Below are 11,857 nucleotides of genomic sequence, written 5' to 3' on the forward strand. Positions count from 1 at the left end.
TGCTGATATCCAAGATGAGGCTGACAGTGGCTCCCAGACTGCAGAATATAAATGAAACTTGTGTTCCTGCCAGCTGTGTAGAGATCCAGTACAACACACACTATAACAAACAGAAGAAGGATTCATCTAGGGAAAATAATTTCAGCTTCCTAAGAGAGACTAAAGAAGACTAATAAAAATATATTTTCTTAATGGGCCTTTGTTGCTCCTATTTTAATCATCAGAAACTTGTATCTTCACACATTATAACACTAATGATTACTTTTGCCTTTTATTCTTACTGGCAGAGAAATGAAATAGAGAGTAAATGTGTTAACAAGAGTGTATTGCAGTCTTAGGACGAGCACAACAGTGGTTTCCAGATGAAAATGCAGCTTAGAACTAGGCAAATGTTGTTTACCTGCATTAACTCTTCACTGCCTTACTGTTTAAGAAAATACCAGTGAAAAACAACCTGGGTGAAAGAAATAAAAAGGTAATTTAAAACATATTGCTTTCAGATTGCTTCCATCACCACATTTAGATCATGCTCATCTCTTCTTTGTGAAGCACAGCAGGTCCCTTGCAGCTGGGTATGAAAACAGCTCCTCTGAGATTCCAGCTCAAGTGAAACAAATTGATAGAGCAAAAGACCTGACATGAGGAGCCCCGTGCTCTGTTTTCAGTTCTGCTACTAGAAGGGCATGACAGGGTGTAAGGCATTCAGTGTCTCGGTAAGTCGGTCTTCCCCAGATTTCATCAACTGATGAAGCCTGTTGATGACACACAGCTGGGATATGCAGTTAAGACAGGAGTGGTAGGACACTGCATAGGAGGAAAGCAAACTTGATAGAGTAGAAAACTAGAAATTGGGGCAAAGGTGGGGAGCACATAGTGCAAGATGGTGCCCTTGGGAACCAGAGCACAGAATCTTTTCTTTCAAGCTGAGACCTCCACAGCTGAAGGCAACTGCTGGTCACTTGTTAGAACATGATGACATGATGTACAAGGCAAGAACTCGAGGGGAATGAGCTTGAACTCAAGTTAAAGGGCAACAGTACAAAAACATCATGAAAATTATTAAGCTAAAAGTGAGAAGAGCAATGAGGTCTTCTAGCAGAGGTAGTTGAGACACATATTCTAAGCTAGTATTTTTCAAAAAATAGTGCTTTATCAGTTTATGAAAATCAAATTCCAGTCCCATTATCCTGTTTTCAACAATTTTAGCTCCTGACTTGCAAACTGGTTATGAAAGGGGAACAGTTTATTGCCTGTGGTAACAGAAATGTTGTTAAGTATTGCTTTGTAAATTTTACAGTGGCAAATTTACACTTAATTGTTTGAGTGAGTGCACATTAAAAATGGAAGCAAAATACCATGTGCTGATGGATGAGTAACATAAAATGGAACTAACTGATCCAGTTTAACTGCCTGTAGTAAATAAAGCACAAATATTTGACAAAAACTAGCAGCAAGTTTGTTGGATCTATGATACTATTTCAGAAGTAGTAACTTACCTGGTGCCTTATTAAACACAGGGATTACATTAAAATACAAAAGCTTTATCTTAGTAGTAGTATGCACTCACAGTTTTAGTCATCATAAGGTACTCAGTTACCTACTTACTACCCACTTTCACAGGTCTCATTTTTCCATTAGTTTTTCAGAAGCAATTGCAAAGTAATTTCTTGACTTCATTAATATTATTTTTCCTGTTATTTTTCAAACCAAATTCCATGATTTCTTTTCCAGACCTTACACAGGACTTCTGCCAAGAGCTCTTTTTCCAGGTGAGAATATATTTCGATACACATACAGAATTCAAGGAAATAAAGCTACACAGATTTTATTTTAATTGTAAGCACAAGTTCACAAGCTGAGCTTGTTATACTTTAAAATACATATTTCAACTAACTGCCAACCTACACTGCTGTTACCAAAAGGCATCTCAAACACTAAAGGGGAAGATGTTAACTTTCATCCACTATCATCTTTGAAATGTAGTCTCTGTAGCGAACAGTATTTGTTTCTGGATCTAGAGCAGTGGAGAGCATGTCTTCCATTTCTTCCTGAGTAAAGGGCTCACCTAAAAGATAAACAGAGATGAACACTTTGTTTTGGTAAGTATTCTTCTCAGGAAAACTACACCACTTCTACTTTTCAAGGATTTTCTTTTGGTCCCTACACAGTAGAGAAAAGGAGTAATGCTAAGGATTAGATTCCTTCACTTTCACAGCACACCAAGTGAGCTGGTCTAAGGGAAAGTAGACAGAGGACATGGATCTTCTGAACTTCTCATCTCCTTCTAGCTCATGGATGCGAAAAAAGCCTGTTCTCCTCTGCCAGAGTGATTTCAGAATAACCATTTTTGTCAGAATGAATTTTTCTAATGTATACATTAGAATTATTTGCTCTCCTTTGGCTATACTTTCACTTGTATTTACATCACGAAAGGCTCCTGTTTTTTAGGAACTTCAAAGCTGCTGATGGCCTTACTGCATCCCTTGTTGAGAACAAGGTCCCCATCTGATAGGTCTTGTGCAATGCCTGCACATCGTTTTGCACTGGAGGCAGGCAGGCATGAGTCAGCCACACAAGAAAAGCAGGCTCTTCCAGAGATATTGAGGATTACATGATACACAACCTAAATCTGGTCTTTGAATCTCCTTGTTTGCATGCAGCACTAGAATTAAGATCAAGATAATGTAGGAATGAATGGATACTGAAACTACCTGAAACATCTGGAAATCTAAACTACAGTTTTACAGAAAAAAGAGTTATATCCTTAGAAAGCACAGAGACGTGCACAGAATCATAAAATATCCACACAAGATTGTAATCTCTACCTTATAATGTCTGCAACAAGGCAGATGAATGTTCTTTCCATGCATTATTTACCAGTCAAATGTTCTAGTCTGCAGCCACTCATCATGGAAACAGTATTGTCTGAAGACAATGTATCTATTCCTGCAAGTTTTGGCATGCTGAACAAGGACCTCAAAGTGCTATACACACATGTAATGTTTGTTTACTTAAATACTGATAGTACAAAAGTCATCTTACCTTCTTTGGTCAAATATCTGACCAGGTCCTCTTTAGTAATATATCCACATTTATTCTCATCCAAAGTCTTTAAAGAAAAAGAATAAAAGTTGTGATTTTAACTGTACTGAATCAAGAATCAGCAACTTCTTTGCAGCAATTAGGTACTTGAATATTTAGTTACAGACCTCAAATGCATGTAGAAGAACATCTTCTGGAATAGGCTGGTAGCTGAAACCATTGAATCAGAAAAGTTAAGTCACTGTCAGACCACTAAAATATTCTGAAAGAATAAACAATGAGTGCTAAAGGAAGGGGAAAACTTATTTTCTATGAGAATATACTAAGTTTGTCTATCAAACATTTAATTCCAGCTTGATTTTTTGGAACTGTCCATGTCTTTACCTCTTATGTATTTTATTGTACTCCTGTTTAATTTTCCTTGTGCTAAAGAGCCAGATGAATGGCTTCTGCATGTCTGGGCTGGCTGAACAGATTAGTAGGCATCAATAATAACTGAATCATTTCACATAGCCAATGTGCTGAGCAGAAGATGGCCAAATCAAGAAAGCAAAGTTTTGTCCAGGTACTCTGGTAGCTAGGCAACGGATCACCTAGTGGATCTTTGATGGTCTGATGAACTGATAATGAGGAAAGGAAGCTGGTAGCTATAAAAGAAAGGGTCTGGCACTATCAGTTTCAGCAAGACAGGAGAACTGGGCATGTATGCGTGCATATGTGTGCCTGATTTCAGGGCTGAAAAGGGAACCCTGTGGAGCAAAGGAGACCTTCCACATCCCACCAGACTCTCACCAACCCCCAGGAATACTAAAAAGAAGACATTGAAGCCAGGGAGGTTTTAACTGCTTGATTGTTTCATCCAGACCCACCTCACTCTTTTACTATCTAAAAATCAGATTTGCTAAGAAGGGCCCTTGTTTTTTGTGATTCAAATCTCATGTGCCCTTTGATAAGTGAACTATGGACACAGAGCCCTAAAAGACAGAGTGGGTCTTGACAAGCCTGCACTAGCCTGGCGAAAGCATGTGGTTTGGGTTCTTTTTGTGTATATGTATGTTTGTGTGGAGGAGGAGAAGAGCCCAGAGCAGCAAGATACCACTTTGTGAAAGGGTGAACATTGGTGTGGAGCCAGAAAAGTGCCATGAAGGCCAGAGAAGACAAAAGGTGCAGGAGCATGGGAAAGCAATGCAACTGTGCTGGCACACCAGGAATCAAACACTGCTGGCTGGTCAGTGTCCAGGCTCAAAGATTCTCAAATACAGCCCTAAGATGGAATCTGCTGGCTGTGGGTGCTGCCAGAGAGTTTTGGGAAACCCTGTAGCCATTTCACGTGTAGAACTCCCTCCTATCAAAGACCCCCTGTGTATAAACTTCTCGATATTGGACAAGACCAAGTCTCCCAAAACCCTTGGCTTCCATCTTTAAAAAGAAAGATAAATTTCCTATAATTAACCTTGCTTTTAGTGCAAAATATCAAAATACTGTGTATATGCAAAGCTTTCTATGTATTTTGAATAACAAACAGTGTTTTTTAGACTTTTAGATCAGCAGGGTTTAAAGATAATCCCAAATGGTGAAAGTAAGACACAAATGAGGTCAGATGTCATGTAAACAACAGACTACTGGAGTAACACAACAAAGTCCCTAGAGCAGATAGGACAGAGAGGGAAACAGAGACAGAAAGGAAAAAAGAAAGCAGTATTTTGAATAACAAACAGTGTTTTTTAGACTTTTAGATCAGCAGTCTTTTAGAGTCCTAGTCATGTACATTCAACTGTAGTTGACAGTCATTTAGAGACATGAATACGAAGCTGATTTATACAACTCATTGAAAACATACTGTAACAGACTGTGCTGTTCAGTAACTGTAATTCCTATGTTCAGAGGAAGTAATGATTATGACCTTAACTTGCATATAAAAAATTTCAGAGATGCACAAAACATGCTGAATAGCAAGTTAATTCTGATCCACATTAAAAATAAAAATTCTACACAAGATCACAATTCATTATTATAAGCTGCTATTATTCAAATTGTCCATACAGCATAATTTCATGTTGACAAAGTAACTTTGAAACAAAAGCTATCATGGTAACTTAAACTGAGTTTAAATAACAAAAAAAAATCTGTACTCCTTCCAGTAAATCTGTACTCATTCTGTATCTCCTGTAAAATTGCAGTTGATAATATTTACTTAGAATCAACTCTGTCAATCTATAATAAACTTCAGACACAGAAAATCCACTTTCCATTACCTTCTGTCAAGTAGTACTTTTGTCATGACTGGAAGAAATTTTTCCAGATGAATGTAACCAGTCGGTGGTTCTTCTTCTACCTAAAAATAAAAAGTCAGTATGGCAGGTTATATGCCTCATTACCAAACTAATACAAAAAAAAACCCAGAAAATTGGGGTGGTTCCTGCATTAAAATTACAGATACTTTGAATATTTATATCAGGTTTTTAATACCACATGGCATCATAACAGCTGAGTGAAATGCTTGTAATCAAATAGAAAGAAATTAGAGGAAGAAATAACATCCTAGGCAAAATGTAGGCCTGATATGCAGACACTTTTCAACAACTCAATATTGCCCTCTTGTGCTTAGAAACCATTCATGCAAAGGAACTGGATGCCTAGTAATTCGTCTCATCTTACACAGTAAATCAGCAAAGGTTTAAACATCCAGACTGCATTCATACTAGTAAAGTCTAGCAGGAGCTGGAATATCCTCCGGGCAGGTTAATGTGGCCACACATAACAGCAAGCCATTAGCATGTTTCCTGGCATGATTTTGGTCTGTGCCACCTAAAGCTCTCCCCAGCAGTCACCAGGCCTGGCAAGAACCTTAGGAACTGTTCTCCAACAGGGTGCTTTGTGCAACCACCTCACTTAAAGCATTTACCACGGTAGACATGAGCTGCTCTGTGCCAGCTGGCTTCAACACCCAAAGATGTTTCTGGGCACATTTAGTGTGCTAGTTTGGACATAGCCCCAGTCTAGTACACCTCAAGGATGGAATTTGTTGCTGCCAGAGGTTTCATAGCCAGAGAGAGTCATCTGGGGAAGGACCAGTGAGACAGGCAAAATGAGTCAGGGCAGTCTGAAAGAGTCATAAGGCAGTCCATAAAATGCTACATAAAAAAAAAGCTTCCCTTTCCATCCCAAATAAATGAAAAGATTAGTCCCAAAACATCAGGGACTTATAGCAGCCTTCTTGCTGTATTCCTGTACCTTCACAGGAGATGAGCAACATGGTAAAACCCACTCCATATCACTGGGGTGCATTCCTTCTCTGAAAATGTCAAAATTATGCCCAAAAGGAGCCCTTGTACTGGAGCTCTCTTGCTTCTGTCTGTGTTGAAACTAACTGCCTGCCTTGTGGTCTCACACGGGAGCAGTGACACCTTGCCAGGCTCTCAGACACAGCTCAAATAGAAAGAAGACTCAAATAGGCACTGATTTGAAATCTCCTGAGCCAGGAAAAGATGAAGTAAGAAATCTTTCTCTTGGGAGTTTGGTCAGAGCTGGGGTGATGCCAGTTGCTTAAATGGAGAGCTACAACTGCTGCTGCATGCTCTTTTCCAGTGCTCTTGAAGGGGTTTGGTGCTAAAAGCAGGCAGCCACCACCTCTTGCTGCTTTAGAGTGGAAATTGGTTTGAAAAAAGCACTTTTACCTGTCTGTTTGGTGAGGCTAGTGGAAGGAATCTTTAGCAAGGAAATAAAGCTGTTGCATGCTTCATTTAAAAATCAAAATTATACCTTTTACCATTACAGAATCATTTGTTTTACTGCTTGCTTGACTGAAAAGTTGTAACAAAATATCTGGCAAAACTTATTTTCAGTGACATAAGAGTTACCCAATACACTGAACATGTATCACAAATATTGAGATGTATAAGTACACAGGATGTTTTAGGGAACATCTGTGCTTCTATTAGTATCCCGTCAGAAGTCCACAGAGACAGAAAAATAAATATGGTATCTATTTATCAGAAATAGATATATATATCTCATATTAATCTGAACAACCAAAAGCAACGATACAAAACATCCATGATGATGATAAGTTATTTAAACCATGTTTCAAAGAAAAAAAGAAAATTAGATCTGCTCATCCAAACTGTTGAAGGTCATGCTAATTTTCATACCAGAACTCACCAATACTGTCCACTTCAGAGCTCAATGTCACAAATACTTGTGAAAATGTCAACCCTCACTGACAAATATCATACAGATTTGCCTCTTTTTGTTTGTGTTCTATTTGTATTTTGTCTGCAGAAAGCAGCCTGTGGAAGAAACATGGCTTTCCTCACAATGGATCTAGTCCTGGGAGGTGACGAGCTACCTTAGCTTCATCTGACCTGGAAAGAACAGCTTCCACTTCAGTCTCTCTACAGGCCCAGTAATATCTTGAACTGTTAAAATTAATCCTATTCTTTCTACCATCAGACAGATATGTGAGTAATTGAATATATTAACCTTGCCTAAGTCAGTAAGTATTCAGATTTGCAGGTATATGTATCCTCTTACTTTTACTCTTCCTCATGCTCATTCCTATTCTATACTTAATTTCCCATCAATGTTTCCCTTTTCCTGTAATTCCTCCCCTTTTGACAGTGTCCGTGACAATAACAATATTTGCTTGTTAAAACTCTGAGTTTTGTTCTTTTTCCTTTGGGTACAACCACAGCTCCCTTAATAAACGTACTGTAGCACCTATGTTTTGTATTTCTGCTCTCACAGCCATACTATTATTGTCCATATAACATTTGGGGACTTGAGTCACTAAGAAACAGAAACATCTTCCAGAGTTATTACAGGCAACCTGTAGAAGAGCAATGAACTGAATCTGGGATTTAAAACTTCAGGAATTGTAGTAACTCTCAGGTCAGATCTCACCATCTCTAGCATTATAATTTAATCTTCATTTTGTAAGCAGGCCTAAAGATATTATATTAAGTACAGCATTTAGCATAAGGCAATATGGGAAACCACATATTATAATTTTTAGAGATAAAATAATTATATTAATGCAGATAGGAACAATTTGATGACAACATATGCTGCTTTAGCTACAATAAGGCTAATAGGAAGACAGATGACTGAATGACATAAGTAGTGAGAAACATAAATGACTCACAGCTTATAATGGAAAAAATACTGGGGAAATAGCTTGGTTACAAACCAGTCAACAGGGACAGTTCTTATTTTATCTAGATTAAGATAAAATGGTATTATCACAGGCAATGGCAATGGTATCTTACAAAAATTAAGATGTATTAGTGATTAACATAATACATTAAGGGTTCTGCAAGAAGATAATATTCTTCTGGTACTAAACCCATGCCAAGATTTCATTTCCAGACAGTGTGAAACATCATTTGAGATTTAACTTCCAGTTCAGTGTTCTTTAAGGTGAACCATTACTCTTGAATGTATTATTTCTTCTTGCAGTATTTGTGCTTCAGGTTAATATTCTTACAATCAGCAATTCCATTTTTGTTATACTGCTGTATCTCAAGAATCTTCTGCCTCATAGCTGCATTGCATTATGCTTTATTAAGTTTTAGTTATCTCAAATTTTCAGTAATGCTGAAAAAAAAAAAAAAAAAGTCCAATCTCTTTGGGAGGGGGAGGCAGGCCTTAAACTTCCTGGCTCCCCTGGACTTGGGGGAAGGGGTCAGCTTATCCCCTTCCTTTTTGCAATTTCTGTATTTTCAGTCAGTTGCACTGTTCATTTGCTGCAAACAAAAATCTCTGTGAGCCACTAAAAACACCATCTATATCAAGCATCTCTTTGGGAGGGGGAGGCAGGCCTTAAACTTCCTGGCTCCCCTGGACTTGGGGGAAGGGGTCAGCTTATCCCCTTCCTTTTTGCAATTTCTGTATTTTCAGTCAGTTGCACTGTTCATTTGCTGCAAACAAAAATCTCTGTGAGCCACTAAAAACACCATCTATATCAAGCAACATAACTTCTCTTTCCATTTTGTCTTGTTTGCCAGTGGGAGCTGGTACAATCTGGTATTGAGAGTACAGAACCAGTGCAGACAGATTGCAGTACCATGTTAAAAGATCTTTCTCCTCTGATGGTTCTTTCCACTTCTTCATCTGAAGCAGCTGCGTCATCTTCAAGACTTAGAACAAGATTTCTTACAATAAATTCTGATCTACAAGAGACCAGACAAGGCTACTGAGGAGAGTCTATTGCTGCAACCACCCATATTTTTGTTTGGGACAGGAAGAAAGGAGTGAGTGAGATCAGTATCCTGAGCTATATATGAAAGAGAGAAAAATCCTTCCCCCACCTCTCAGCCCCAGCATCTTCCATTCCTTAATGCACCATATCCATCTGCAAAAATAACGTGAAATCTTTTTCCCACCTCTCTGTCCCATTTATTAACCACACTCTACCAATGCACCAGCACAGTCCTTTCTATTGAAAGCATGAGGTAAGGAGACAAAAATTAGTGTAGGAAAAAAACTGGATAAACATTACTGAAGTTCCTTACCCCTGAATATCACTGAGAGACTGCTAGGTCTTGCGAGTTTCTGTGTCTAAATTGTGACTTACAGGCTTAAGTAATCAAGTAAAAAAAACATTACTTATCTATAACTGAGAAATCTCAAGACTGGGAGAGAACTCAGGAAGAACAGAAAGTTGAAAGGTCTAGCTGTAAGATAGCAGTAACAGGATGGAGAGAAAATACACAGCAGGTCTTTCCTCTGTATTTTTAGAATTTAATGTATAATGGTAACACCTGCTCAGTAACTCATTTTTGTTACTTAATGATTAGTGTGTGTCCATGACATGTCCAGAAGAGTGAGATGGTTAGGGTTTGGATATCCTAATCTGACTGAGGTTTAGACTGACACTCTTTTTCATCAGCCAAAACTACTTTTTCCTCCATTTTCCATAAACGCTGCTCCACCTTGGCACAGTGTCATCATGACCTTCCAGAGTAACAGTCAAAGACTCCTCATTTTAACCCACCACTGTTGTTACCTCATCAGCCTAAAGGCTTGCTTTTTGGTAACCTGGGAGACTGTCTGCCTGCCCAAATTACTTCCATGACGCTTCCACCCTTTGGGAAAAGAGTTTAGGTTTCCCACACAGCAAGGCAGAAGCACCAAACTTGTACAAGTTTAAGACTGAAAAAAATACAAAATATCTGAACATTTACCTTTGCAAGTAGTTCATGTAGTTCTGCTTCAGTTGGGAAGCAACCCAAGGACCTGACAATTGAACCAATCTCTCTGAAAAAAAAAGAAAGAAAAAAACATCTTTGTCAGTAAATCTGCAATAGAAGAGTGTCTATGGAGAATCCAGATACCAATTCAGAGCTTGCGTACAGGAGTGTGCATGTACAAGGACACTGGCACATGTATGTGGACTTTTTAAGGTAGTCTCATGAGGCAATGTCTACTTTTACAGATGTTTAAATATTTTTGAGCTTTCTGGAAGAGTGTAATTGTTCTTGTGACTTCCTCCAAAACTTCTTTACCATTGTGTTGCAGTGTACTGTGTGCAAGTTTCTTTTCAACTGCTGTCCTCTAATTGTTAAGCTTATTTTCAGTAAAGCCTACATCTATATATTTAATAAAACACTTTGAAAGCTATATGTTTACATTAGATGTTATAAAGATACAAATTCTAACTACAGTGAAGAACAATTATGAAAGGTCAGAAAGGAGGCAGCCCTGCTATGCCCCTGCTGTGCTCTGAAAGAGTTGACCCGACCAACAGTGGCTTCTCACCACCCTGTTTACGCTGCAAATTATATTCATAGCTTGCATTTACTGCTGAACTGGGTGCAGTTGTTCTGAGCCTCTAAATAAAATTCAGACCAAAGTGGCCAATGTTCCAGAAAAGCTAAGGATGAACATCAAAGCCTAGATGCAAAAGCACTAAAAAGCTGCCAAAAAAAAGTACAAGTAAGATTTATGGTTATGACTGAAATCAAAGTAACAGAAGCATAAATATTGCTTGTGATTTACAGCTTAATTCTACAACACAGAAATTCAAGCATATCTGAATAAGTATCCACAATGCTGGTGGTTCCCATGATTCAAACCTCTGTGGTTTCCTCATCTTCACCAGTACATTTGGTGTAAAATATAGACTGCCTAATAAAAACGGTAGACACAAGAAATAATGACCTTTGTAAAATCATCTTACAACAGTAGGGCTCCAAATGTGGCACACTAAAAGCATGTAAAAATATGTGGGTCAGTCTTCGGCCTCCTCAGACAGGTCCCAAGGAGCTCCTATTCTGATTGAAAACACATGAGAAGCACTACAATAGACCAGTGGGGAAAAGGCTGGCTGCACAAAAATAGTCACAAAAGAAAACCGAGTCCCACACATACAGTTGTTATGAAATGAAGCCATCTGCTCCAATGACTCAGTGAAACCTTGCCCCCTGTGGACATGAATGGAAGTTTGGCCATTGGCCTCAATGAGGTCAGGCATTTAGTCTGGTTTTTATAATCCTTGTCTATGCTTTTTATTTCTAGTATTGATATACTGTATTTGTTCCTCTCACTACTGAACTCTTTTTTTCCAGCTAAAAGATAATTGTAAATATTCTCTGCCTCCCCCACTAAAACATCCAACCCAAATCATGCCTCCTTGCTGTCCCACACTATTCCTACTGCCACAGGCTGCAGCAGATGAGAAGGCTGCAATCAGCCTCCTGCCTCACCTCTCACATGAGCAAAACTGCAGTGTGACTTAGGGAAGCCAGGCCCTGAAACAGTAGGTAAAATGTGGTGTTGCTGGCTGCTGTTTCTGGCAGCTGGTGTGTGTTTCAGC

At 38.7% G+C, this 11,857-nt stretch overlaps 1 protein-coding gene across 1 annotated transcript in view; it reads right to left on the minus strand.

Moving 5' to 3' along the window:
* Positions 1–1,949: 1,949 nt before the first annotated feature.
* Positions 1,950–11,857, minus strand: part of EFCAB2 (EF-hand calcium binding domain 2) — a 17,291-nt gene continuing 7,383 nt past the window's right edge. Inside the window, exons 3-7 of the mRNA XM_010004617.1 lie at positions 10,227–10,299; positions 5,298–5,377; positions 3,210–3,252; positions 3,043–3,109; positions 1,950–2,065 (exon numbers count right to left, since the gene is read on the minus strand). Of these exons, the coding sequence (XP_010002919.1) occupies positions 1,950–2,065; positions 3,043–3,109; positions 3,210–3,252; positions 5,298–5,377; positions 10,227–10,299 (379 nt within the window). The remainder of the gene's footprint in view (positions 2,066–3,042; positions 3,110–3,209; positions 3,253–5,297; positions 5,378–10,226; positions 10,300–11,857) is intronic.

Source organism: Chaetura pelagica, unplaced genomic scaffold (genome assembly GCF_000747805.2).
Source record: "Chaetura pelagica isolate M959 unplaced genomic scaffold, ChaPel_1.0 scaffold278, whole genome shotgun sequence".
Lineage (NCBI taxonomy): Eukaryota > Metazoa > Chordata > Aves > Apodiformes > Apodidae > Chaetura > Chaetura pelagica.